This window comes from Marmota monax, unplaced genomic scaffold, assembly GCF_021218885.2.
Source record: "Marmota monax isolate L192 unplaced genomic scaffold, Marmota_monax_Labrador192_F-V1.1 WCK01_AAM20220418_F8-fsc00008, whole genome shotgun sequence".
Taxonomy (NCBI): Eukaryota; Metazoa; Chordata; class Mammalia; order Rodentia; family Sciuridae; genus Marmota; species Marmota monax.
The window spans coordinates 3,571,549-3,599,508 of NW_026694432.1; the positions used below are offsets into that span (position 1 = coordinate 3,571,549).

The window sequence follows — 27,960 nt, forward strand, 5'->3', positions numbered from 1 at the left end:
CAACGAGTATAGTTGGTGTTCTTAGAACAGATGGGTCAAGGCTTTGAAAGAGATGGCAGCTCAGCTTGTCCCAGCAGTCTGTTCAGGAGAAATCCAGGTGGACAGTGGAGAACTTGCCTGCAGAGACTGACAGGATAGGATCAGAGGTGGAGGACAGTTGATGTGGAACCAGTTCATGAAGGGTGGGGTCGGCACGGATGGGAGGGAGCAGGAAAGGCAGCTGGACCACAGGATGAGTCTGCTCTTTGGGATCAGAATCACCTGGGTTTAAGTTCCATCACTGCTACTTAATGTACTGGCTGTGTGACTTAAGTGAGTCACTTGACCTTTCTTTCCACTTCTTCACCTGTTAAATGATGATACGAATACTCATCATCCAGGACTGTCATGGGATTTCAAAATGGTATTTGTCAAGTGCTGTATTTTATAGAAAGCAGCCATGATTATTCCTGGAAATGGGGTTGGGATAGAGCTGTCCTTGGGAATGCCAGAAGAGAGAGAAGGAAGAGAGGACAGGATGCAGGAACATTAGTCATCCCCAGCAGCAGAACTTCCTCTGGGCCTGCCCCATGCTCAGTAATGCTGGGGATCCAGCAAGGGACCATCCTGCCCCTGTCCTCAGGGGCTCACAGGCTGGATAGAAGTGGGGTGTAGGGGAATGGACATAGAATATTAGAACTCTTGGAGTCAAGTACTGGGAGAGAGAGTGGCTGGGGGAGACAGCTGCGGCAGCGGAGGCCTTAAGTCAACGTTTGCTGAACTGAAAGGGCCTGAGGAGTAGGCTGTGGAAGGCTTCCTAGAGGAGTTGCCACCACCTGTCCTGAGTTCCAGCATCTCCCAATGGTAGAGGCCAGCTGCTCCAAGGATGACATCTTCTTTCCTGGATCCCATACTCCTGCCCAGGCCACCTGGAGTCAGGCAGGGCTGGGCTTCTGGAACTAATGATGGCACTCTGACGTTGCTTCTGAATCCTGCTTTCTCCCTCCACTTGCTTGGTCCGAGCCCTGCCTCCCTCCCCAGCTCCTGGCCTCTTCTGTCCACACAATAACAGGATGTGATCCGTTCGAAGAGAGGAAGTGGGGAGGACGGGCAGTGCTGATAGCGCCGTTCTGACTCTGCACTCTTCCCCTCCCCTGCGGACCAGCCCCTGGAGCTGCCTCCTCCTGCAGGCCTTGTCGGGCTTCCCCGTGGGTCCAGCAGGGGTAAGTGTGAGCTCTTCAGGACCAAGCAGGCTTGTTGAAGCCTACAGGGAGATATACACTGACTACACCCTCTGCAGGGCCTGCCTCACTGGACAAGTATTTTTGGAGCTTCTGGAACCTGAGGGTGTGCAGACAAATCACGTTAGCAGGGCTCCACCTGCCTTACAGCTTCTCCAGGTTCACATGGGCCTGATCCAAATCAGTGGATGATAGAATCCATCAAAAGGCTCTTGTCAAAGGCTGGGGAGTCTTGCACAGCATATGGGGGCAATCTGCACAGGGGAGGAAACTGAGGCTCAGAGAGGCAAGGGACTTGTCTAAACTCAGTGTGGACTGGGAGCTAGGCAGGAGCTAGAATCTAGGTCTCCTGGTGCTCCATCACCCTCTATGGGCCATTGCTGTCTGTAAGAACTTTCTGGGATGATGGCTAATATGGTAGCCACTAGCCACCTGTAGCATTTGAGTACTTGAAGTATGACTAGTGTAACTGAGTACTGAGCTTTTAATTTTGTTGAATTTGAATTAATGTAGGTGCAAAAGGCCATATATGGCTAGTGGCTGCCATATTGGACAGCACAGCTTTAGACTCTGATTCATTAAGTCATGTTCATTTCTTGCCACCTTTGCTGAACTGGGCAGCACTAGGGACACAGATCAGCTGGGTAGCTGCAGCCATGTATTAAGTACTGCCCTTGAGGTCGACCAGGGGGGAATCTGACTCACCTAGGGGTCATGGAGCCTTCCCATAGGAAGCTGGTTTTGAAGTCTGTGAAGGAATTGATCAGATGTGCAGAGAGCAATGGCATTTGGGTAGCAAGAGTAGCATGAACAGAGGCAGAGCATTGGGAAGAGCGGGGTATGCTCCGAGGCTGCCAGACGTGTGGCTGATGAGATGTGTGTGGTGGAAGCATTGGAGCTGGACAGGCCTTGGGGCCAGGTCACTGGAGGCCTTGACTGCCATGAAGGTGATGGGGATCCACTGAGTGTTGCGAGCAGGTAGGAGGATGGTCAGATCTATGTTTCTGAGACCTTGGGGATAAAGCCATTGGGGCCAGAGTGGAGTCAGGAAGACCAATGAGGAGTCAGAGAGCCATACTCACCACAGTGTGGCAAGAGGCTGGGAAGAGCTTCCTGCTGCTGCCAAGCCATAGAGACTGGACACACTTATTACCAGGACATAAAGGCAAGGGGCTCAGGAGAGCCTGAAATTGTCCTAGAACCAAGCCCCAATCAGCTCTTGCTTTTCCCAGCCCACTTTCCCAACCTGTCTTCCCATTCCTGCATTCCTGTGAAAACCCACTAGTGCCCTAGGGGGGATAGAAGCCCAGGCGCTGGTGGGTCAGAAGAGATTTTATATGGATCTTTGATGAAGAGCAGGTTTTGGGAGAGTGGTGTTGAGGGCTCCTAGGTCCCAGACGTGGGAGGCTCAGACAGAGGACATGAGTCCCTAAGGGGGAGCCTATCCTGCACTCTGAATTGCAGTTTATGTCAAAGACTGACTCTTCCCAAGAACCCAGGACAGAGGACAGTACTTTCACTTTACAGATGAAGAACACTGAGGTCTTAGAGATTGAGTGATTTGTTCAAGATCAAATGTCTAAGTGAGAATCCTAGCTAGAATTCTACCCCTGGCTGTTTGGGGAGCCAGTTCCTTATTCTTACAGCAGGTGAACCCCTGAATACTATTGAGGTCACTACTGGCACAGCCCAGCCCCAGTCATTAGGTTGGGACTCCTCTGAGGGCAAAACAGAGAATGACCCTCATATACTAGGGGAGGATAGGTTTGTCGATATGTTATTTAATGAGTTTCCTGATCTCAGGGAGACTCAATGTCTCTGACTCTGTCTCAGTCAAACAGATGATGATCTGACCATAACATCACCTCTCTCTGCATGGCCCCCACCCCCTTGCCATCCCATGACAAAGTCCCACAAGACCCATGACTTTCTGAGACCCAGTGGAGCTATGAGACTGAGTTGGAAAACCCTTTCCCACCCTATGTCTGGGGATAGCATAGCCAGCTGAGCCCCAGGGCTCAGGGTCCTCAGTCAGTCCTTCCCAGCTCCCCTGCTGCAGCTTGAGACCAGTGGTGCTCCTGGGTCCCAGGCTCTCTGGGCTGGGCCTTCTGCCCTCTGGCTGTTCTCACACGGCCTGGCGGAGGCTCCTCTCTCAGAGCTCCCGCCCCTCTCTCCAGCAATCCTCTGGGAGCTGCACGCTCAATGGGCTATCAGGCTTGCCCATCACTCTCACGCCCCCCTCCACTACCCCTGAATAGGTGGGATCCAGACAGATACAGGCACTCCCAGCCCCAAGTCCCCAGCCAATCTCTCCCAGGACCGCCTGGGACCTCCCAGCTCTGACGTGCTACCTGCCTTACCAGCTCAGGACCTGCAGGGTTTGGTCACACTGACAGCCTGCCCTTCTATTGTCTGGTAATGCAGTCTAACCCAGGTACCAACGTGCTAGGATTGCCTGGTCCATGCTGCTAGGATTCTGCTCTGTGAGTCCAGCCACAGGTGAAGGTTAAGCTCCCTAAGACCCACAGTGGGAGTGGATTTCGGTGACTGTGTGCTTCTCCCCCTCCCTTCGGCTTGGGTAACTGCAGCAGTTTCTTGTGAAAATGCAAGGAGAGGCCTGGGGAGGGCAGGACAAGCTGGTGGTTGCCTGGCTTGGTTTTTTTTTTTTTGGCAGGGGATGGGGGGCTGGCCATAGGCCCCTTCAGGGTCCACATCTGCTGGGTTGGGGCTCCGCCAAAGACGGCTGACTGGTTTAGTTGCCCGGCTGCCGCGGGCAGGGAGCTGGCTGGCAGGCTTTCTGCAGGATGCTAATGAGGGCAGTCACAGGCGAGGGGGGGAGGCGCGCTTTTGTCCTGCACTTGTCCTTGGTGGAGGGTCCTCAGAGGGAGACAAGGGGCCCTCCTCAGATCCAAGTGTCCGTGATTAGCCTGCCATCACTCACTTTGATGGATCCCAGGGCTCTGGGGGGTGTGGACAGAGATGGGGAGGGACAGGGAGCAAGCCAATTCTGTGCCGCCATCCCGTGATTCCCAGTGAGTGTCCTTACAGAATCGCTGCTTAATCCTGTCTCCTCCACCCTCTTCCTTTCCCACTGTAAGCCTTTGCTGTACCTGTGATGTCCTCTCCAGGCTCACATTGCCAGGAGTGGATCTCTGGATGAGGTCATCTTAGAGCCTGCTTCTGCAGGAGTTTCTCCTCTTTCCAAACTCACAGAGCCATGTCTGGGTTTTCATCTGCTGCTTTTCATCTGCCCATATTTTGGTCCTGGTGGTCTCTTCCTATTTGTCTGTGAGTTGCTTAGTGCTGGCATGGTGTGTCACTGATCACTAGTGGCTTCATCCTGCCCAGGATGGGGGCTCGCACCTAGGAAGTGCTCAGTAGATATTCACTGAATGATCTCAGGGTGGTGGAACACAAATGGATCTCAAGCTTCATTTTGCAGATGGGGAAGGATGTGTGACTTGTGCAAGGTCACACAGAGCAATGAGTGACTCAGTCTCCCAGCCCCACTCAGGCCTCCTTGAGAGCAGGGCTTCTCAAATTTTGGTTCAGGGACACCCAAGGAAAGAGGAGAGGATTCAGGTAGGACATAAACATGAATGGGGAAAAATAAGCCCTCTGTATTGCCACAACCTCTGACAGAAACTGAGCCTCTCATCCTTTGCTGATGTAGGCACATCACAGCACCCTGTGGCTGAGCCGTGTCTGGCTTTTGTTACCAGTGGAAATTGTGTCCTAGCTATGGTAGGGTAACCTTAGGTATCATTTATGACTATTCCCAATCTGTATGGTAGGTATTAAATTTGTTGCTAGATCTTGTTATTTAATCCATTAATAAAGGAGCACACATGGTCATTATGTTGTAAAATCTTAAAGACACTTTGACAATTTCAGTACCATTGGTTTTCTATATGATTTTATGTATTTGGGAAATTTATTTTATTTTATTTGTGATGCTGGGGACTAAACCCAGGGCCTCTCACATACCAGGCAAGTGCTCTACCCTTGAGCCACACCCCCAATACTAAGGTATTCATTTTGAAAGGGATCACAGACTTTACCACTCTGCCCAAGAGGTCCATGGCATACAAAAGCTTAAAACCCCTGCACAAAGGAACATCCCTGGTTGACTCTTCAGCCCAGAGACTGTGTCTTTGATCCATCTTTTGCAAAGAAGGTTGGAGGAGATGTAGACACCTGCTAGTGTGATTGGAAGAGGCTCGGGGTAGGGGTCACTCCTCCAGCACCACCCACTTGTCCTGTCACTTTTTAAACGTAGCTGCTATTTACTGAGTACCACACACATGCCCATCACTGTTCTTAATACTGGGAATAGATCTCTGAACCAAACTTTCCTTTACAGAGGGTATGTTCTTGATGGAGAGGTAGAGAATAAACAACATAAATAAGTTAAATAAATAGTGGATTAGATGGGGGTAAATGACAAGGAGAAAAATGAGACTAGTAAAGGGAGTTGGGAGTATGGGAGGGAGGGATTTGCAATTTTAGATTAGATAAACAGAAGGGCCTCAGCAATGAGGTAACACTGGAGCCAAGACCTGAAGGCGATGAGGCAGCAAGCCACACAGTGTGGGGAAAGAGTATAATAGAGGAGAAACCAGCTAGTGCAAAGGCCCTGCGGCCCAAGTGTATCTGGCATGGATAGGAACTGGCCAGGAGGCAAATGTGACTGGAGTAAGAGAGGAATGGAAGATGGGTCTAAGAGGTACCATGTAGGCACTCTGAGACATTGAGAGGACTTGGGCTTTTACTTTTCCACTGGAGGAGTTGGAGTAGGCCAGAGACATGCACTGACTTAAATTTCTGGCTGCCATATTGAGAGCAGACTGAATAGGGGCATAGGCAGAAGTGGGGAGACCAGTGAGGGGGTTGTTGCAATAAGCCTGGTAGCAGATGAGGGGGCTTGGAGAGAGCACAGCAATGGAGGTGGTGAGACCTGTTAGAAGTGGGGGTGTATTTAGAAATGCCAGGAGCATTTACTGAGCCTTTACATCCAGCTTTTGGGGGTGTATCCGAGAGGGAGGGCAGAGCCAACTCTGAAGTCTTTGTGTGAACAGCTGAAGGAGGGGGTGCTGCACAGGAATGGGAGGCCCAGGAGCAGTTTTAGCGTCTTAGTTTTGAGGTGCCTGTCAGGGGAGTGGTCTGGGCTGGAAGTGTAGCCTCGGGAGGTATTAGTGTCGGGATGTCGCGTGTCATGTGAGATGGCCTTGGTCATGGGCCTTTCAGTGGACTCTAAAAGCGCTGGACCCTGTCCTGTGTCACCTTGCCCTCCCACAAACCCGGAGGAAGTGCTAGAATCACCCCCATTATACAGAAAGGAACACTGAAACCCACAAGGGCCAGGGCCACACTGCAGAAACACTGGCAGGAAAGAGCAGATTTGGGATGCCCACTGACATCTGTCTTATTTCAACCCTCGGGCTTTTAACCCACACCACACTATTGCAACTTCTTTTAAGCCTCATGGTTTTTCCTCCTTCCTTCATTCTTTCCGTTCTTTTTTATCTTCAAGATTCTTACTTTTGGCTTTCAGGTAAAAGCTTTGGGAGAGGTCTAACTGTAGTTGGAATTAACACTTGACCTTTAAAAAATTCTTAAATTTTTGGGGGGCTGGGCATATGGCTCAAGCGGTAATGTGCTCTCCTGGCATGCACGGGGCACAGGGTTCAATCCTCAGCACCACATAAAAATAAAATAAAGATGTTGTGTCCACCGAAAACTAAAAAAAAAAATATTAAAAAATTCTCTCTCTCTTTCTATCTTAAAAAAATTCTTAAATTTTTTATTATGCACATTTTTATACATGTGAAGAGTGGATAGTATGATAAATGATACCAATCCATCACCTCATTGTTTTTGTAGTAAAATGGGGATGCAATACCCACTTCATACTGGGAGGAATGAGTAGGAAGTCCAGAGTTGTCCAGTGTCCACAAGTGTCAGCATGTGGGAGATCACCTTTCTTATCTACCTCTACCTCCCCACACTCCTTGTCCCCACAACAGATCGTTATGAAACAAATCTCAAACATCATTGCTACTTCATCTTTAAATTCAGTTAATATCTTTATTACTTGATTTAATTAAAAATCATTACTCTGTCAGGTTGTGTGCTGTTTTTTTTTTTCTTTAATTGGTTGTTCAGTGTGTTATGTTCTAGTAAATTCCTACTCATCTTGCAGAGCTCAGTTCAAATCTTACCTCTTCCTGGAAGTCCTCCAGGATCTTTTTTTCCCCCAGGAGTTCAATGGCTCCTTACTTGGGGTTCAGATTGTATATCTCCCTCACAGCACTCACTTTTTTAAAACTTGATTTCTTTTCATTTCCTTTTCTTTCTCTTTCTTTCTTTACTTTCCTTCTCCTCCCTCCCTGCCTTCCTCCCTGCCTTCCTCCCTCCCTGCCTTCCTCCCTTCCTCCCTCCCTCCCTTCCTCCCTCCCTTCCTCCCTCCCTTCCTCCCTCCCTTCCTCCCTCCCTTCCTCCCTTCCTCCCTCCCTCCCTTCCTCCCTGCCTCCCTCCCTTCCTTCCTCCCTCTCTCCCTCCCTCCTTCCCTCTTTTCTCCCTTTCCTTCCCTTCCCTCCCTTCCTCCCTCCTTTCTTTCTTCTTTCTTTTTTTTCTTTTTTGGTAGCAGAGATTGAACCTAGGGAAGCTTAACCACTGAGTCATATTCCTAGTTCTTTTTATTTTGAGGTTTCGCTAAGTTGCTTAGGGCCTCACTAAGTTGCTGAGGCTGGCTTTGAACTTGTGACCCTCCTGCCTCAGTCTCCCAAGTTGTGGGGATTATAGGTGTGCACCAACATGCCCAGCTGATTTCTTTTATTTTATATGAAGAGAAAGTATAATACAATGCTCAAGAGCTTCCAGATCAAATTAACTTGGATTAAAATTCTGGATCCACTTACATCCTGAGTTTAATTTCTTGGGATCTCATTGTTTTTGTAGTAAAATGGGGATGCAATACCCACTTCATACTGGGAGGAATGAGTAATAAGCCCAGAGTTCTTTGCACACGACACACCAGGCACATAGTAAGTATTCCTTCTAGAAGTTACATGTCGCACTCACCATGCTGAGCCGGAGGGCAGGGCAAAGACCACTTTCTATGTGTGTCCTGGTACCTGGGAGTCCTGGACAGAATGGTATGGAGGGTGGCCTCCAACTGGCCAGCAACCAGGCAGGCTGGACCCCATGGCCCTACCTGGTAGAGAAGGTTCTCTGGTGAAGAGATGCTCTGGTTTTACTCTTGAGCTCATTAAGTACAGTAAAAAGCTTATAAGTGACTCGATTTTGTCTTTTAATGTATACTTATTTTATTCATTTTTAAGCTACAAGTTTATCCCTCCCTCCCCCATCATCAAACATTTCTCATTACAGAAACTCTGGAAAGAATATAAAGAGAAGGAAAAAAAAAATCACAAGGGCCTGGGGTTGTGGCTCAGTGGTAGAGCGCTTGCCTAGCATGTGTGAGGCACTGGGTTCAATTCTCATCACGGCATATAGATAGATAAAAATAAAGGTCCATTAACAAATAAAAAATATTTTACAAAATCATGAATTCAGCACAGGTGGCCAATTAATATTTTAGTGTATTTTTATGTTTTTTCTCATCTGTGAAATTTTAATTGCATTTTGTTTAATTTTTGCATCTGTCTTCAGCTTTTAAAGGTCATTTTAAAGTTTAAATTCTGAGGGGCTTGGGGTATATCTCAGATAAGAGTGCTTGCCTATCATGGGCAAAGCCCTGGGTTTAATCCCCGACACTGCAAAAAAAGAAAAAAAAAACATTTAAAAATGTAAGTAAATAAATAAAAACAAATAAATAAAGGACCGGGTGTGGCTTCTAGACTGATCCAGAGTGGTCAACATGTAGCTTGGCCCACACCCTGTTACACCTCTCACTGCCTGCTGGGGCTTCTGTCATGAGAAAGGACTGGCTGGGGACAGGGCAGTGTGCCTCAAACGCTTGATACCCTGTTTAGGTTTGGGTGTTTCTTGCATTTACTAAGTATTCACTGCTGTGAGGCCTTCAGATGCATTATCCTCTGCTGATCTGGTGGACTTTACTGGGAAACAGTAAAGTGGGGTGGGAACTTTGATCCCAGCTCCCTTCCTGGACCTCAGGGGCTCCATCAGTGAGTCCATTCACCCCTCCTCTGGCCCTTGTCCTGCTTTACCTCCCTCTGCAAGCTCACAGCTCCTACTTGCATACCTCCAGTGGCAGGGAGCTCGCTACCTTTCAGAGTCATCTCAGCCATCACTAGACAGCCATGGGAGACATCTTTGTCTCACTGAACACAATCCAGCTTCCCTGTGACTTTTCTTATCATCTCCATGTGCACAAGTTTTCTCTCTAATCTGAAAAAGCTCCAAAGATATATAGATAGAGATTCCCGAGGCTGCTCCTCTTCAGACTGAAAAATCTCAGCTCTTTCAAATATTGAATAGATTAATGACAAAATTAACAGCAAGTGAAGACAAGAGTTTTAGTTAGGATGAAAAAAAAAAAAAGTTCCACGACTCTGGTGCCCTGAAGTGAGAAGCAGCAACTCTGGGGGTTCTATTAGGAGAGGTATGAACTCTGTTATTTCTTCATTTTCCCTTCAGTTGAGATGGACTCAGTCCCCACCCACTTGAGGGTGAGTCCTGACCCAACTTTGCCCTTCCCTCTCCTGGGCTGTGTCATCTTTGCCTAAAGCCTTAATCTCTGTCCATAATGGTTGAATTCTAAGCCTCTATTTCCAGTTCAGATCTCTCTCTCCCCTAAATGCCCAGTGGAAACACCAAGCTTTGTCCTGAGATGTCCCCAGGCTGCCCCTGGACCCAGCATCCTTGCCCCTTTGCTCCCTGCTTGTCTCCCTCACCAAGTCACGCATCTCCCCAGGGCAGGGCTGTGGAGCTGTGCCTGGCACCGAGCAGAAGGAGAGAGGTTTGCTAAACGCATGAACACCTGATGGCTTCTCACCCGGGCCCCACGGGCCATTCTTCTAGTTTTCTTCAGTTGAAAAACCAGTAGAGACTTCCAGGTGCTGCCTGTCAGAGGACCAGGAGCCGTTTTGACTCTGGACCTCTGAATCCCCTACTTCTTGTATGATCTGGAATATGAGGGAGAAGCCAAGGGGGACTCAGGGACTTAAGTTTGCTCAGCTAGATGAGCTTGTTGCTTGTCCTGATTGTGCCCCTTGCATGGTCTTTTCGTCCTTTTCTAGTTATCTCCATGCATGCTTTTAATCCCAGGCGCCACCACCCCTCTCTTGGATTCCTTCCAGAGCCTGCTCCCTGCTTTCCAGGCTATTCCCCAAGCTGTGCATGGAGACACCTTGCTGGAATGCATGGCTGCCCATGTCATGCCCTTGCCTACAACCTTACCGTAACCTTGCATTATCTGTAAGGTGACGATCACACCACCCCTCTCCGGCATCCCTTCTAGGGTCCATTCACTGCAAGATCCTCAGACCTCTTCCGCTCTCTGCTCCCCAGTGGGGTTGTTCCCCATCATTGACAGCAGCCTTGCTGTCTGCTCCCCCCAGGCTGCTCTTCCCACCCTTCTTCCACCATGGAAGCTCTTCTCTCCCCAGGTCCCTCCCAAATCCACATCTTAGCCCGGGTCTGACCTCCAGACTCACCACCTCCAAACCAAACTAGGAATCCTGCCCCTCCTGCTCAGAAAAGCCTCCTCCTGCAGTTCCCCCACCTCATCTAGCTGAGCAGACTTAAGGCCTTGAGTCCCCCCTTAGCTTCTCTCTCATATTCCAGATCATATTGATTCTATCCTCAAAATAGGGCTAGACTCACCCACACATCCCCAGCTCCATAGCTCCTCCCTGACCTGAGCTGGTGCCGTCTCTGGCTGAAGCTTGCATGAACCTCTTCCGGATAGGGGCCTCCCTGTCCTGCTCTCCTTGCTCCTCGTAATCCCTTCTCAACCCAGCAGCCCAATTATGTTTCTTGTGATCAAAACTCTCCAGTGGCTTCCTGGTCTCCACTGGATTAGAAGCTAAAGTCCTTACAGTCACCCACAGAGTCCCAAAGGAGTGGACCTCTTGCAGCCTTCCCAACCCCACTCCCCACCTCCCTGCAGTCACCTCCCCCAGCCACACTGACACTCCCTCCATGATCCTTTCTCAGGGCCTTTGCACTTGTTGTTTTCCTTGCCTGGAATCCTTTCCCCTCCAAGAGCTGGACACCTTCCTCACCCTCAGCTCTGTTCAGAGGAGCCATCCCCGTGAATTTACATATGTCAGCATGCCCTTCCTTGAGGACTCTCTGCTCCTGCTCCTGTCTGGGCTTTTCTTACTGCCATTAGACCTGCTTCATCTACTTATTGTTTGTTTCCTGGCTCTAGAATTTGATTGCTCTAGAATTTCGGCCCATGGGGACAGGGGTTTCATTGTGCTGTTCCCTTGCATACTGAACAGCGCCTGGTCCTCAGAAGACTCAGTAAATACCTGTTGAATGAGTCGTAGACTTACCACTACCTTCTCCTGACCTCCCAGACTAGATGGTGTCCTCATTGATATATTCTTGGTGTCCATACACCTGTTTTGAAACATTTGGCACAACTGCAATTACATAGCTGTATGAGGTGAGCTTTACCTTACATCACTACTGGACTTCCAGTCCTCTAGTGGACACTAAATAGGTGTTGTATGAATGAATGAATTAAAGTAAGTCAGAGTGTTATTGGAGAAACTGCTCAATAAGCAGGTGCTCCAGTCTCAGGCTGGTTGTAGGGATGGCCCTGTCCCTCCTCATTTACTTTGTGGCCTTCAGGTGGTCCCTTCACAGTTTCCCCAGGTGAAAAATAAGTATCAAGATCACACTATTCAGGATGAGCTTTTAGGCCAGAAAAGACTGATTCTGGAAGCCAGCTTGGTTCTGCTGCTGGCCTGGAGCCCTGGATGGGGGAGCAGGGGTGTGCTGGAATCACTGGGCAAAGATTTAGCCTTGGGATCTCTGCTGGCAGGCTGACTCCTGGCCGGGGGCCAGCCCTTTAGTTTCTTGGCTGGGTGAGTAGGTAATGGGAGGGGTTGATTGATCTTCTCCCACTGGGGGGTCCTGGCCATAAATCTCCCTGGCCCAGTGGGGTCGCCTAGGACCCAGGAGCCACAGCCAGTACATTCCTTGGCTTGGCTGGCTCCAGGCTGGTACTTTCTGCCCCTTCCAGCTCTTACCACTGGGGCTCTCTGTGGGGGTAAATACCCATCCAGTCATCCAGAGGGTAGAGAGAGACAAGGAGACAACTAGAGCTAACACGTCTGATTCATTCAACGACCAGCCTCTGAGCACTGCTGTCTACCAGACCAGAGGGAGGCACTGCATATACTGAGATCTAATTTCACAAAATATTTGTTGAGTGTGTGTGTAGTCACTGTGCTCAGTGCTAGGGGTGAGATGGGAGCTATTAATAGAGTAAATATATAAGTCAAGAAGGAATTGCAATTTGTGACTATGTCTGTGAAGAGATGAGCAGAGGAGACTCAGAGGTGGGTGAAGGGAAGCCAAAGGAGTCTTCTTGGAAAAGTGACCTTTAAAGCAAGACGAGGAGGATTAGGTTACTGGGTAGTTAGGAGGGGAAGAGTGCTCCAGGCAGAGGGCAGAGCAAGTGGGGAGCTGGCCCAGATGCAGGAGGTACTGGGGCCAGATGAGGTGGAGAGAAGGGGAAGGGCAGATTGTCCCACTCCTCAGGACCAGGTCAAGAAGTCCGGACATTATTTTAAGGGCCACTGGAAGCTGTTAAAGTGTCTAAGCAGAATCTGTTTGAATGAGTACAGTGTCCAGGAGCTCTCAGGCTTGCAAGCAAAGACAGTAATGAGGTGAGGCATTGTAAGAAGGAGTGAAGGAAGCTTCTATCTGTGCTCTGAGCACCCTGCTTTTACTCAGTCTGAGCTCTCTGCCTGGATCGCTTTCCCCACTCTGTCTTTCTGCCTAATCCAACATTCAATCAACTTTTCCCTTAGCATCACCTCTTCCAGGATGCCTTCCTTGACTTTTAGTGGTCATATGCAGATCTCCACTGCAGCCCTGGCTTGCCATGTGCACTGTCCAGCATCAACGACTGCATCCACATCCACCTTCTCTTCTTCCAGATCACCCCATGAGAGGCTGAAAGTAGGGGGCAGGAGGGGAAGGAAGTTGGGGACTCCTCAGCTCTGTGCTGGTCCCCTACCTTCCCAACCAGTCTGGGATTGGCGCTAGATACTGCCACCTGCTGGTAACAAATGGAATTAGTCCCGGTCCATTCAGGCTTTTCTAACGAGTAATCACATAAGCTCTAGCTAGATGCAGGGCTTGTCTAAGGGGCCTGATGATTTCAGGAGGCAGAGCTGGCCTGGGAGTAGGTGGGAGGGATTAAGCATCGATAGAACAGCTGCTCTAAGGTGAGGACTCAGGGTCCAACCCTGGTGGCTGCTGAGACCTGAGTCCAGACCCTGGGCCTAAGCCAGAGCACACTGACCACTTTGTTACCTCAGGGATCAGTAATGTCCACATAGCTGGGAAGATGACCTCCTCTCCTCTGTGAGGACCTCCAGGGAGCAGGGACCAGCCTCAAAGCCAAGTGTCCACCCACACCCCCCTTTTCCGGGACAACTTGTTTTGCTTTAAAGCCTGGGACTTTGACCTGGGAGCTGGGCTTTCCGCCTGTTGGTCACCTGCTGTCTTTCCTGCTCATCCTCCCCCTCCACTGCCCCCAAAGCATGGCTCAGAGAGTCCTTGCCTTGCCTTTATCCAGCGAGTTTAGTGAGAAAAGGCAGAAACTGTGTCTTGCTTGCTGATGGCAGAAGCTGGTCAGCTGCACTGTCTGGTGGGGCTGGGTGACGTCCTTGTCCACCTCCCCTTGAATCTCTCCACCCTTGGCTCCTCGGATATTCAATTTTTCTGGGATTTCATCCTCTTGCTCCATCCTGCCTCCTCTTCTTTTGAGACACTTGTGTGCTGGGGTTGCATCCTGGTCCCTGAAAACTCTCTCTCTCTCTCTCTGAAGGTCTTGCACTCCCATCCTGAATTACCATCACTGTTCACAAGTGTCCCTCAGATCTAACTCTCTTCTCCAGACCCAGGGATCCTGCTGCCTTCTAGATGCCTCCCTCTGGAGGGTCCGCAGGTACCACACACAGTACATCTAAGGCACCTGAGACACCACTATCCACTCAGCTATCCAAGTCAGAAACCTAACCAAGAGTCACCTCCTTCCTCACCTTGTCCAGCTAGTCACTGTTCTAGTAACCATGCCCAGGCTTTTCTACCAGGGCTCAGATCCACCCCCACTGCCACACCCCTGCTGCAGGCTATCGCTGTGTAGCTCCTTTGTGGTCTCTCTAGATCTCCCTTTTCCATTTCTGATGCCCATTTCATTTTCTCAAATGCACCTCTGACCATGTGATTCCCCTGCTTAAAACCCTTGCTGCATGTTTGTTAAATTCAACTTCATTCCTTACATTCCAACCAGTGATTCTCTGGCTGTTCATTACCACTCTCCAGACTGTGCCCACAGATTCTGACCCCAAGTTGTTGTGGGAGGGGGAGCAGGACATACATGGACAGGAGGCATCACTCAACTTTACCCAAAGTTCTCCTAGAGCACTTTGAGGATACCCAGTTTTATTTTTATTTTATTTTTAAAATTTTCTTTGCTCTTTTTAGTTATACATGGCAATAGAATGTATTTTGACATATCATACATATATGAACTATAACTTCCTATTCTTGTGGTTGTACATGATGTGGCGGTACACCGGTCATGTATTCATATATGATCATAGGAAAGTTATGTCCGATTCATTCTATTGTCTTTCCCATTCCCAATCCCCCTCCTTTCCCTCCATTCTCCCTTCTAATCTGGTGGAACGCCCCCACCCCTACCACCACCATTGTGAGTCAGCATCTGCATATCAGACAGAACATTCAGTCTTTGGTTTTTTGGGATTGATTTATTTCACTTAGCATGATAGTCTCCAGTTTTATCCATTTACTGGCTAATGCCATAATTTCATTCTTCTTTATGGCTGAGTAATATTCCATGTGTATATATACCACATTTTCTTTACCCATTCATCTATTGAAGATCACCTAGGTTGGTTCCATAAATTAGCTATTGTGAATTGAGCTGCTGTGAACATTGATGTGGCTGTGTCACTCTAATATGCTAATTTTAAATCCTTTGGGTATGTACTGAGGAGCAGGATAACTGGGTCAAATGGTGGTTCTGTTTCAAGTTTTCTGAGGAGTCTCCATACTGCTTTGTAGAGTGGTTGAACCAGTTTGCAGTCCCACCAGTGATGTCTGAGTGTACCTTTTTCCCCACAGAAGATACCCAAGTTTTGGATGGTAATGGGCCCACTGTACTTGCATGCATGAGCGTGTGTGCGCGCGCACACACACACACCAGGGACAAAACATGATTCTGAGTGCTCCCAACTGGCAGAACCATTTTGACATGGAAAAGGGTACCCAGTGGGTCCTCTGAACAGCAGTTTGACTTCCTCTGGGCAGAGAGGCTATGAAGGAGACTCCCTAGGGACTTTGCTCCTGGTCCACCAGCTTTGCCTAGCCTTTCCTTTCTTTATAGGCAAGAAGTAAGATTTATTGGTGAATGTGAGGAAGGATGTGGTAACACGGTGGAAAACCTCACCAGTACAGGGTTTGCCATTTGTCCAGGAAACTATGGGATGTATTTGACAGCTGCCCACTTCTCTGCTACCATGTCTTCAAATCCATTCACATCAAACTCTGTAAAGCCCCACTGTTCTTAGGAAAGTTATGAACAGATATGGATTTTCTGGTGGCCAGGGAACTGAACTTAGCCCCATGTAGGGCCTCAATCACACACTCCTTGTTCTGTACCCATGTGCAGATGGACACTATGACTTGGTCAATATGAACCCTAGCCACTGTGCCCTGAGACTTTCCAAAGGCAATTTGAATATCTGTCTGGGACCCAGATCAAGGACATGAAGAGCTCAGAGACATGTACATCCTTTGGGAAGCACCGTCTCCAAGGTCATACAAGGTCATACAAGCAACAGCGTGCACACTGCTGTACTCTGCGTTCAGCCATTGCATACCAGGTTCCCATGAGGAGCTCCCAGCACCTAAGCTTCCCATAGTCCTGCTGTGGCTTGGGGCAAGGAAGACTAGCATGATCCCTGGCCTTGATAGGAACTTGGGTTATGCTTAGTCCCTGAGCTGGAGGGTAGACTGGATGCCATGTGATTCTAGAGGGATGTTTCGCCTCTTATGAGGAGTTTGGCTCCAGGATCAGGTGATAGCTGATAGGTGTCCTTGATGGTAGGTGAACCTTCCTCAGATTGCTCCTGGGTATAGCTTGGACCTCGGCACCTGGGGGTACCTTCTCTTCTCCCTCCACAGCAGCCTCTTCATACCTACTTCTGCCTCCAAGGACTGCTGGAGCCAGACCTGAGGGTAGGTGCTGAGGCCTTTGATCTAGCTCAGATCTTGTCTGAGGGAGACCTGCCACATCTCCAGGGACCACATGGGGCCAGGAGGAGGAGGTGAACTGGGTCCAGGTCAGTTGGGCTGGGAAAGACGGGGACTGGGACCTCAGCCCCTCTGTTGTGATTTGTGGGAGGGAGTGGTTTTAGGGAGCTACTGGGCTGGGCCAGAGGGTGGGGGAGCACTGAAACTGGGCTGTATTCCCCAGAGGGGAGCCCCAGGGTCTTGCTTGGTAAGGCAGGGACAGGTGAGGGGGACAACAGAGAACAGGCCAGGCTCTGGAGAAAGTGGGTGGCTGTGAGCCTCCCTGTGCCTCTGGGGTTTTCCCTAGGCCCTGAGCCAGCCGCAGATTTCTTAATTCCATTGTATCCTTCCAAGAAGCTCCACCCACTGGACTCATTCAGTGCAGAAGAGACAATGTGTCACTCTTCCCCAGAGCCCAGCCCCACTGCCAGGAATGTGGAGCCCAGGCAGGGACTGTGGGGCAGTATGGGGCTCCAGGTGTCTGGGGCTCTCCCCACACCTCCCAGGTCCTCAGATTCACCTCCTCAGCTGGTCTCTGAAGGAGGACCTCAAATGCCAGCTCAATGGGCTGGGCACGGCCAGGGAAACCAGTCCAGGGAAGCCAGTCCAGCCAGCTCATTTCCATGGGAGGGAGGGCAGTTTCTCTCCCCCGCTGTCCTTCCCCCTCCTTCTCCCTCTCTGGCCCTCTTCCTCACTCGCTCCTCTCCTCCCCTCCAGGATCCGACTGTGCTCAGTGGATCTCAGGCAAACACCACCAACACCCCCAGCAGCTCCAGAAGCTCAGTCAGCAGCCGCGGAGGGAAGGCCCAGGAGCTACCTGCAGCCATGTCAGCCTTCAACCTGGTCATTCTGGGCCTGCTCACCTCAGTGCCACCTGCCAGCTGTCAACAAGGTAGCACAGGACAGGGGACAGCCTGGTGGCTGCAGAGAGGAGAGGGCTGGGCTGGGCACTCGTGATCCAGGGGTGGCTGGGATGGTGTCCTGGCTTTACCCACCCCCCTCAGCAGGTACCAGATTAGCCAGAGGAAACTCCAAAGGCACAGTTTTCTGAATCAGGTCTCTGTGATTTGTTTTCCACTTGTGAGAAGAGGTGACAAGACAGGGAAATGGTGGGTCTAGGATTTGTGGGAGGAAGAGCGGTTAGACCTGAGCAGGAACTGCCCTAGTGACGGCTGCATTCTGAGGGCTGGGGGCCAGGGGCTCTGGGGAAGGTAGGAGTGGGGCTTACACCTCCTCAGGGCAGGCTTGCTCTAGGCGAGGGGCCGTGCTGTCAGGGGTTTGCCCAAGACTTTGACCTGGTCCTCATCTTCTCAGCTTCCTGGGCTTGGATAGAGAACAGTGCCCCTGTCCAGCTGTCTTTTTTGCTGTGTGGCCTTGATGAAATCACTGCTCCTCTCTGAAACTTAGTTTTCTCACTCATATAAGATGAGGATGGAAAACCTCACTCTTCCCACCTTCCAGGGCTGCTGCCAGGTCAGGGATGTGGGATAGCTTTGTACCCACTGAAGCATAACATCCCGAAGTCTGGGGTCCACCCGGCACTCTTAGGGTGCATCTGTGGCCAAAATCTGGTGACTTTGCAGTGGCCCTTGGATCTAGTGGGAACTGACAAAGATGCTTCCAAGCTCTCCTGAACTCTCGTGTGTGTGTGTGTGTGTGTGTGTGTGTGCACGCACTCCAGCTCTGTCTCCCAGGTCCTGGAGGCCCTCTAGGGAACTGAAGAGACCCGAGGCTGAGTAACTTACATGGGTTGTAGAGCAGGGCAAGAAGGAACAGGATCCAGGCCATCCTTCTCCTGCCCCAGGTTCTGTCCCTTACTCTTTGTGCTTGCTCCAGAGTCGCAGGGGAGGAGGAACCAGAGGATTGTAGTCCCTCTTGTGTCTGAAGGGAGTTGGCTACAAGGTCTAGAGAAAGCAGGGAGGGGCCTCCCAGGGCTGCTCCCAATGCGTGAGCAATTATTTATTTACCTGAGAGAGCAATGTGCTTGTTTCTCTTGGGAGGAACAACAAATTAAAAAATGCTCATCTTTGTAGGATAACCACACTGTATATCTTCTGCTATCCATGGAGCTAAGCAAGGTCTGACCTAGCCATAGGCCAAAGAGTTCCACAATCCTCCCTCCTTCCCAACACCTGCTAGGTTCAGAAAGAGTTCAAAGAAGAGGTGAAGCCTTCACTGCAGCAGGAGAGCTTTAGGGTAGACTCAAGGGAGGTCTTTTGAGTGACAGTAAGGTAGAAGGAATGTCATTGATGCCCAGTCTGGTCATAATATAGAATGGCTCTCAGAATATAAAATGGCTGAAGGATACGGACCCCCCAACCAGAAACCCCCTGTTGACTTCTGTTCCCTCCTAGGACCTTTACCTACTAAGTATCTCTCCTCTGCAGGGCTGAGCTCCCTCTGGTTCATGTCGCACAGTGATGCCCAGGAAAGAGAGGGGAGCTCTTTGGGGCTCCCTGTGGCCTAAGGGTGGAGATTTCTGGGACATCTTGAGGGTAGGAGTTGTTGTTAACAGTCAAAAAGCATAGAACAGGGGCTGGGATCGTAGCTCGGTGGTAGGGCACTTGCCTTGCACATGTGAGGCACTGGGTTTGATCCTCGGCACCACGTTAAAAACAACAACAACAACAACAACAACAAAATAAAGGTATTGTGTCCATCTACAACTAAAAAAAAAAAAGTGCATAGAACAGCATGGTTGGAGCGTTGACCTGGTCTCTGGCCCTACTCCCCTTGAACACCACCCAGCTGGAGGAATCCAAAGGGGCTCAGGGTTGGAAGCTTCCTTCCTGGTCCCCCTCATCTCAACTCTGTCACCGCTCTGTGCGCCCGGAGCTGCTGACCTGAGCAGCTCGGCTGGGCTGGCCGGATCTCACACCCTCGCAGCTCCTCCCAGCCTCTTGCCACGGAGCAGGATCTTCCAGATGCCCGCCCTTCTCTGGCAGTTTGGGGCCAGTTTCCAGCCTGATGGCAGTTGCAAAGGAGGAGGGGCCACTCCTAGCTGGCAGGGCCTGGGCCAGCTGTCCAGGGGAACTGCCCTTTGGTCCCTGGGGCCCAGCACTCCCTGGGGGGCCTGCACGTGACCCCTGGGGGAGGGGACGAGGCGCAGGGATCCAGATCTCAGAAACAGCACTCTGAGCCCCACGGCCTTGTGGGCTGTCAGGCCGTGGTCAGGCATCTGTCTCTCCCTGGGCCTCTGCCCTTCTTTCCAACCACATCTCATGCTCAGTGGGGTCAGATGGGCCCTCATTGCCAGTCCTCTTACCCAGAATGTCCTTCGTGTTTCTGAAGCGGCCGGTGGCCCCCCACACAAGCACCAGCCCTTGCAGTGGGAGGCGCCTTCTGCCCCTGCTCTGCACTCAAAATCCCCCTTCCCTCTTCAGGTTTGGGGAACCTGCAGCCCTGGATGCAGGGCCTCATCGCAGTGGCCGTGTACTTGGTTCTCGTTGCAATTGCTTTTGCCGTTAACCACTTCTGGTGCCAGGAAGAGCCGTAAGTGCTGCCTGAGGGCCCTGGGGCTGGGGTCCTGAACAGGTAGGGTGGCCTCGGGACCACTGCTCTTGCTCTAGTAGTGGGGAGAAGGGCCTCAAAACTCTGGGTCAGGTCCTCTCACGGTGTGGAAGGGAAACTGAGGCTCGAGGTCACAGGGTGAGTTGGTGACTGTGGGAACTAGCCTCAGGCTTGCTGGCTCCCAGATGTGGGCTCTATTGGCCAGCTCTGGTGGTCCCTCCCTGTGAGTTTTGGGAAAATATCTTCTCTCCTTGGAGTCTTGAGGTTTCCTTTGTAGAGTTGGGATAGCAGCCTGGTCTTTCTACTGGAAAGGAAGTTCCCATCCTTTTCCAGGGTCAGCTGTGGAGCTCTTGGGTTGCAGACTGGACAGCAAACACAAGTGCACGTGCTGATGAAGGAGACTGTACAGTGTGCTGCCCTGGTCTGGGGGTGGTCAGGGAAGGCCTCCCTGATGGCATATGCATCCTCGAGCCTGGGGGAGGCAGTTACAGGACAGGGGGAGTACTCCTGGATGGCCCTGAGTTAGAGGCCTGGCACCAGGGCCACTGGGTATGAATGCACAAAGATCAAGAGTGCACTCTCATTTATCAGGTCAGGGCCTTGGGGCGAGGGCACATCTTTCCCAGGGCACTGTTTCCCATGCTCACAAAGGTGGCCCGGTGGCCAGGATGCCAGCCGTAGCCCTGCACAGCCTCAGAGGAAACACTAGTTGCTCAGTGGAGAGGGGACAGGGGAGGCCCAAGACGAGGCAGGCAAGGTGAGCAGGACCCAGGCCAAGAGAGCCCTTGTGCCTGAACTTTGAGCTTCATCTTGGTGCAGAGGAATTTTTAAAGCATGTTTTAAAGCCTGGGACACAGCCTTAGCAGTCACTCTGGCTGCCACTTGGCAGCTACACGGTGCATGGGGGCAGTCTGCAGGCCTGGGGAGCAATGAGGAGCCGGGGCATGAGGTTGGGATGATCTGGACTAGACGTGGCAGGTGTGATACTGAAAAGGGATTGAGTCTAAGAGCAGTCCAGGAGGTGGGCCCTTGGAGGCTGGTGGACAGAGACAGTAGTGGACCCAGGGGGATGAAGATCAAGGAAAATATCTGGGAACCTCACTGAGGTATAGGACATAAGCGGATGAACAGATCTGGAGGCAATTGATGAGTTTATTGGGGCCATGTTGAATCTGATTTATGTGGGATGTCCAAGGAAAGACGAGCAGGTGTAAGGGTCCCTGTGACCCTCACGAGAGCAGTTTTGGGGGTGAGGTGGAGCCCACACTGCTGTGAGTTTATGCTTGAATAAGAGGCTTTCTGTGGAGATGCTTCATTCCTCCACCGGCCAGCTCTCCTTCAGGGGCCGCTGATGGACCACGGATCTGCTCCTGATTCTGGGCAGACACTGAGTCTGGCTGTTCTGCTCTGAGGCCTGAGCTGAGGGTGGCTGGGAGGCAGTGGAGAGAGGCCTTGGACTCAGGGCAAATCTTGCAGATCTCTGGCCCCTACTGTGGAGCAGGAAGAAGAGTGTGAGTTTCCCTAGATAGGCCAATGGCAGGGCCTGCTAGACAGAGATGCTTGTCCTGCGCTTGTGAGAACCAGCATCCAGAATAGGATCTGCTCGGATAGGGTGAGGTGGGGGGCTATCAGTGGATGCTACTAATGAGCCTTGTCCCCAGGGAGCCTGGAAACGTGGTCATGACTGTTGGGAACAAGGCAGATGGGATCCTGGTGGGAATGGATGGAAGGTACTCCTCCACGGTGGCCAGCTTCAGGTGAGGTGCTGGTACAGGGCTGCTTGCCCTAGGCTCCAGGGCCCAAAGGGAACCTCAGGAGGAGGTGCTGCTGGAGGTGGGGAAAGAGGGTGGGGACTCCCGTGGGGAAGGGCTAATGAGGTGTCGGGGACTTTGTGGGGATCACCAGGCTCCATGGGCAGGTGAAGCCTCAGTTTGGTAAGAAGGCTAAGTTGGGGGAAGGCTACTTGAAAGGGGGGTTCAGTGGGTGGGGGTTCAGCGTGGGACTCACAGGCCAGTGGGTGCTGTGGAGGAAAGGGGTTCAACCAAGGAAGGGATACCATGAAGGGATGACCCTGAGGGGAGAGGGCTCAGTGGGGAGGGAGTTCAGCACGGGGAGATGGGCTCAATGGGTGACCAGTGGAGGAGGATCCCAGGGAGGAGGACAATGGGATTCAGGGAGGTGGTGCTGAGAGGCTTCCTGTCTACATGCCCAGGTGTGGTCAGGAGAAGCCCCTCCTGGGAGCCAAAAGTTTATTCTACAAGATACCACTCTCGCCAGCACAGGGTGGGCAGGGAGAAGTGATGCGAGGCCTGCTGACCACCAGGCCCTGCCTCTTCTTTCAGGTCCAGTGAGCACAAAAATGCCTATGAGAATGCCCTGGAGGAGGAGGAGAGCAAGGTCCGCAGCACCGCCATGTGACCTGGCTCACGGTGGCCCCCAGCCCTGAGATTGAGGTGGATACCACCACCTGGCCACTGCCTTCTCTGTGCAGGAATCTACAGTCAAGGACTGACTGCCCAGCAGTTCTAGCCAGTCGAGGTTGGGGCTCAGACCATGTCCAGGTTGGGGTGCCGGTATGGCCCTCGCGTCTTCCTGGATGCCTCCCACCCAATTCAGAAGAGTGGATGGAAGACGCAGTCAGTTTAGCCTCCCGGGCTGCCTCCCTTTCTCCCCTATAACCGTGGAAAGGACCCTTATTTCTGTGAAATAAAGACTTTTTGTACTTCTGGGGCTGAGGCTCAGAAACAGCCCCTCTGGCTTCCAGGGAGACCCTGTCTTGCTTTCTGAGTCATGATAATCACCTTCTGAAACCACTGTCATGATGGCCTTGGAGGATTACCCAGGAAGTCTCTGGGGCCACAGGGCGGCTGGGGCCAAGGGGGCCAGGCCAGGAGAGGTGAGGGCCATGTTGTGAGCTTATGTCTATGTCCTGGTGACCAGGCAGAGTGTCCTCCAGGAATGTCAGATGAACGCCCTTGTGTGGGAGAATTTGGGCTCATTCTGACCAGAGGATGGGCCTTGCTCCCTGGGGTTAAACCCTTCCCCTAAACCCTCCCCTGGGCAGGAGCAGTCAGGAGAGCTTCCCAGGCGGGGCAGGCCCTGGTGCAAGCAGGGTACCCCAGCCTTGTCAGTTTCAAGGTGTGTCCTAGGTTCTTTCCTGTACAGAAGGCAGAAAGAGGGGATCAGAGAGCTAAGGGCCAGGGAACCCACCCACTCTACCTTGTTCCAGGGAGAGCCCCTCCTTCAAGTCTCACCCGCAACCCATCCTTCCTCGTGCAGCACCCCACCCTGCCTCCATGATGCCTGGCATTGTGATGGGTTCATTCTTCTCTCATCCATCCAGCTCTACCTGCTTTCTCATTGCCCCTGTGTGCTGTGCGTCAGGCAAGGAAGTGCCAGGAGAGTCCAGGAAGAACTCAAGGAAGCTCAGATTTGAGTTCTTGGCCCCCTGACAACTTGCTCTGTGACCTCAGGAGAGTGGCTGACTCCTCTGAGCTCAGTTTCTTCTCTGTGGAAGATTTGGCCAGTCTCACCGCAGAGCTGCGGTAGAACTCAGTCCTCACCAAGGCCTGATTCCCAGTCCTGAAGTGGGTTGGGGGTCAGGTGATGGGTATGAGGCCGAGGAGGGAGGAGGCATGACTCAGGGCCTGGCTGACCCTGGGCCCTTGCCTCTGTGACTGCCCAGGGAACGGCTTCTGGCTCTTTCTCTCTGGGGTAACAACCCAAGACAGACTCACCCAGGAGCATTCTCAGATCCAAGGTAGTGGGGCTAACAGTGTACTTTGTCCTAATGTCTCCCCTGCCACCCGTCTCATCCTGTCACAGCCATTCCTTTGCTGTTCCAAGGCTCACCCAAATACCCCAGGGAAGACTCATCTTAAACCAGAATTAACCTTGTCATCTCACTGGGATTTAGGATGTGGCTGCAGCAGAGGGACTGGGGTATAGCCACTTTGTTCCAGGCCCACTTCTGCTTTGCTGTGCAACCTGAGCCAAGTTATGTCCTCTCTGGGCTTTAGCTGTATGAATTGTGGCTGTTGTTCCCATGATTCCTACTCTAGGCTTTTGCTCATGTGGCCTCTGCTAGTTTAAACTCTGCCTGTTTTTTTTTTTTTTAATTCTTTCAATTTTTATTTATTTTTTTTTTAATTTTTTTTCTTTTTTTTTATTGGTTGTTCAAAACATTACAAAGCTCATGACATATCATCTTCCATACATTTGATTCAAGTGGGTTATGAACTCCCATTTTTTGCCCCAAATACAAGTTGCAGAATCACATCGGTGCCTGTTTTTGTTTTTCCTGGTGGAGGCTCCTCTGGCTCTGGGCAGGGTTCCTTAGCAACCAGCCCAGCTTCTCACTCACTGTAGGAGAGACAGATTCCTAGAGGCTTAGTCTCTGCTAAGGCACAAACACCTTCTTTTTCCTTTTCAGCCTTCTGGTGGGGACCTTCTGATGGCCTGGATGTGATTCTCCTTGCATGGGGTCTTATTTCCTCCCTCCTCTGATCCCAGCTGTCCCTGGGAGGTGAAGGTGGGTCAGGTCTGGTTCTCTTCCTCGGAAGGCAGAGCCACCTGTGAGGCATTGCCAGGAGGGGCCAGTTTCTGCCTGAACTCACCTTGCTTCCATCAGCCTAAGGGGACAGAAGGGGCATTCTGCTCTAAGAGCCTCCTTCCCCCCTTTCCTATTCTGTCTCTCTCAATTTGAGCAGGACCAGGATGATGGGAACCCTGGGGACCCCCAAGGGGACTGGACTGGAACTGACCTTACAGCCCCCACCCCCACTCCATGCTCTGACCAGAACGGCCAAGACCCCCAGTCCTTATCGCTTGTTCCCACCTGCCAGCCTGGCCTGATCATGGAGGGAAAGGAGGCTTGGCCGGGGCCAGGGCGGCTGCTTAATGACCCTCCCGGGGCCTAATCTCAGACTGGCAGCCGCTGAGTGGCTCAGGCTCGTTCCTGGAGGAGGCTGATAACGCACCAGCTGGACCCCCCACCATCTACTGGGCGGTACAACCAGTCCCCGGGGGCGGCCTCTGAGGGCCTGGGGCGGGGCTGGAGGCGCGCTGCCCACCCCTGACCCTGGGGGAGGGGATTAGGAGCTGCGGGAGTGACAGGCAAGGGAGGGCCGCCTCCCGGGCTGTGCTCCTCCAGTCTTGCCGGCTCTCTCCGTCCTTTCTCTTCCCTGTAGGCCCTCTCCCGCCGTCCTGTCCCCTCTTTGTCTCTGTCAGTCTCACGACCTCTTGTTTTCATTTCCACCTTCCTCTCTTAGTCCCGTCTCCAGTCTCCCTCCCTGGCCTCTCCCCACTTGAATTTCTTCTGTTTCCAGCTGTTTTCCCCAGCTGTCCCTCTCACCAGCTTTTCCCAAATCCCAAGATTCCTGGAGGTCACCCCTTTGCCTGCAGGTCCCATGACTCACTGTTGGCGTCTCTAGCGGATCCCTTCCACCAACTCGCTGCCAGAACAAGCAGGTCTCCCAAACCTCGCTCTCGAACCAAGATGTTCTCATACTGTTGATGGCATTATCCCTTTTTCTGCTTCCGGGAATAGGGCTTGCATCTTTCTTTCCTCTGTCTTATCCCCAAAGTGTGACATTCATAGGGTGACATTATAGGTCATACCCAAGTTCAGGCAGGAAAAGAAAGCCTCCACCAGCAACCCGCACAGGTAGAGGGAGATTACAGAATTGGGACTGAAACTTCAAGAGGAACTTCCAATCTGGACTTTTTTTTTTTTTTTTTTAATGTTTTTAGTTGTAGATGGACACAATACCTTAGTCTAATTATTTTTTATGTGATGCTGAGGATTGAACCCAGTTCCTCATACGTGCAACACAAGGGCTTTACCACTGAGCTATAGCCCTGATCCTCTGGACTTGGCTTTGACAAAGGCTTTTTGGGGTTCTACCTCCAGAGCTTCCCCCATTGTGGGGCAAGCTTCCCCCATTGTGAGGTGGTCAAGGAGCTTCAGGACTACTTCCCTTGTGCTCAGGGTAACTTGCAGAGATACTACTTTCAGGAGCCATCAGATCAGGGCTATGGGTGGGTAGCACCTCTTTCCTTTACCCAGGGGGACTGGTGGATGCAGAGGGTACAGACATGGGCTGGAGCCTGAGTCAAATGGTTCCCTGTCCAGGACCAACCTCACAAGTAAGTCAGACTGGGGGAGCCATCTGGGACTAGTGTGGGGGCACCTGCTCCCTACCCAGATCTGGCTGGGGGTCTGGATTCCCCAGCTCGACTTTCCTCCCAGATTTCAGCCCCTGGCAGTGTGCACAGTGGCCAAAAGCAAGAATCTGGGAGTCATACAGACTCTGGGTCAAATTCCAGGTCTGCATCTCACTACCTGTGAGACCTCCAAGACTTGCTAGTAAAATTGGATTGGTAATAGCTTCCTGCAGGGCTGCTGGGAGGAAAGAGAAATAACATATGTGTTATAATTACATCAGAGAGTTGCCAGAAAGCAAATAACCTATGGTCAGCTTTGGAGTCCAGCCCCTGCACTCCCCTTTATCGGGCACCTGTGCCACGCCCCCCCCCCCCGCACTGTCTACTTGTTGGTGCCCACCTCTAGCTCCAGGTCTGGGAGCCCCTCAAAAGCAGGAATGGAGTCACAGCCCTCCGAGTCACTAGCATCCAGGATAGGGCTGAACAGGGGAAGGGAAGCCCAAAGAGGGGGGAAGTGACACAAAGGAAGGAGGCTAAACTCTAGTAGTCTGTCTGGCTGTATGTCTGTCCATACCCCTCCATGCCATACAGGTGCACACACATAAGCACCTGTACACCCGCATGTATATACCTACGCTTGCTCTCTCCCTGGTTGAAGGTTCTGGGGTTAGTGATAGACTTTCCTGATCACCTCTGCCCCATCTGGCCTGGAGTGGCTCTTGTTGTGTGCCTGTGGCCTCCGCTGCCACCTGGTGGCTGCACACTCCTTAGGAAGGGCAGATTCAGCAGAGCCTTTGAACTTGAGCTGGGGTAAGGGAGCAGAAGTGCTGGGGCCAGAGACCATCTCCTGGCACTGTCCCAGCACTCCCTCAGGTGATTCAAACATTCACTGGGTCTTCCTATGGGCCTCCTGGGCAGCTGGGCTCCTGGCCCCAGTGACTGAATCCGTGAATGCCACAGGCTCCATCTGTACTGGTCAACCAAGCTTTTAGAGGCTTAGTCATCTTGGTTCTGCCTCCCCCCACCACACACACAAATTGTCTAAAGCATAGTAGCCTGTGCTCCTTTTTCAAAGTGAGTGAGGGATGACATCATTTCTTGGACTTTGTTTGTATGGAATGACCCTGATCTCCTAGAAAAGCAGAATAATGATAGTTCAATGAGAGAGAAAGAAAGTGTGTGTGTGGCAGGGGATCCGAGGGTACAGAGGTGAGCTGGAGCCTGAGTCACATGGTTCCTGAGCATCTGTCCTGAGCAAGTTGGAAGACTGTGGGACCAGGGACACTGTACTGAATGATGCAGATGATTCCTCCACTGACCAGGTCCTGCAGCCTGATTTGGGCCCGAGTCACCTGGAAGGAGGGGGTGCCTTTTTTTTGGCACCATAGAGGACAGGGAATGGCACTGAAAATGGCAGATGCCAGGGGACAAGCAGAAGTGTGTGTTTATGGTAATTTGCATTTATGGTAATTTGGGGTTTAGGAGCTTGTGGGACAAGGATACAGGAAGTCTTGGAGGGACATTTGGAAATACATTTGAGGTCTGACGCTCAGTTGAGCCATAGATTTTGCCC

General features: G+C 51.5%; 1 protein-coding gene across 1 annotated transcript; it reads left to right on the top strand.

Moving 5' to 3' along the window:
- Positions 1-17,237: 17,237 nt before the first annotated feature.
- On the top strand, positions 17,238-22,989 carry Pdzk1ip1 (PDZK1 interacting protein 1). The gene is made up of 4 exons (XM_046469385.2): positions 17,238-17,604; positions 20,096-20,204; positions 21,884-21,979; positions 22,565-22,989. Exons 1-4 carry the CDS (start codon positions 17,265-17,267, stop codon positions 22,638-22,640), a joined length of 621 nt encoding a protein of 206 aa, XP_046325341.1. The 5' UTR covers positions 17,238-17,264; the 3' UTR covers positions 22,641-22,989.
- The last annotated feature ends 4,971 nt before the right edge of the window (positions 22,990-27,960 follow it).

What these genes read in the sequence shown, in the direction of transcription:
- Pdzk1ip1 (XM_046469385.2), top strand. Translation starts at nt 17,265, where the DNA reads ATGCCAGCTCAATGGGCTGGGCACGGCCAGGGAAACCAGTCCAGGGAA. An exon ending in ACCTGCCAGCTGTCAACAAG is followed by an intron (nt 17,605 to 20,095) that starts GTAGCACAGGAC and finishes TTCCCTCTTCAG; the next exon opens with GTTTGGGGAACCTGCAGCCC. An exon ending in TCCACGGTGGCCAGCTTCAG is followed by an intron (nt 21,980 to 22,564) that starts GTGAGGTGCTGG and finishes CTCTTCTTTCAG; the next exon opens with GTCCAGTGAGCACAAAAATG.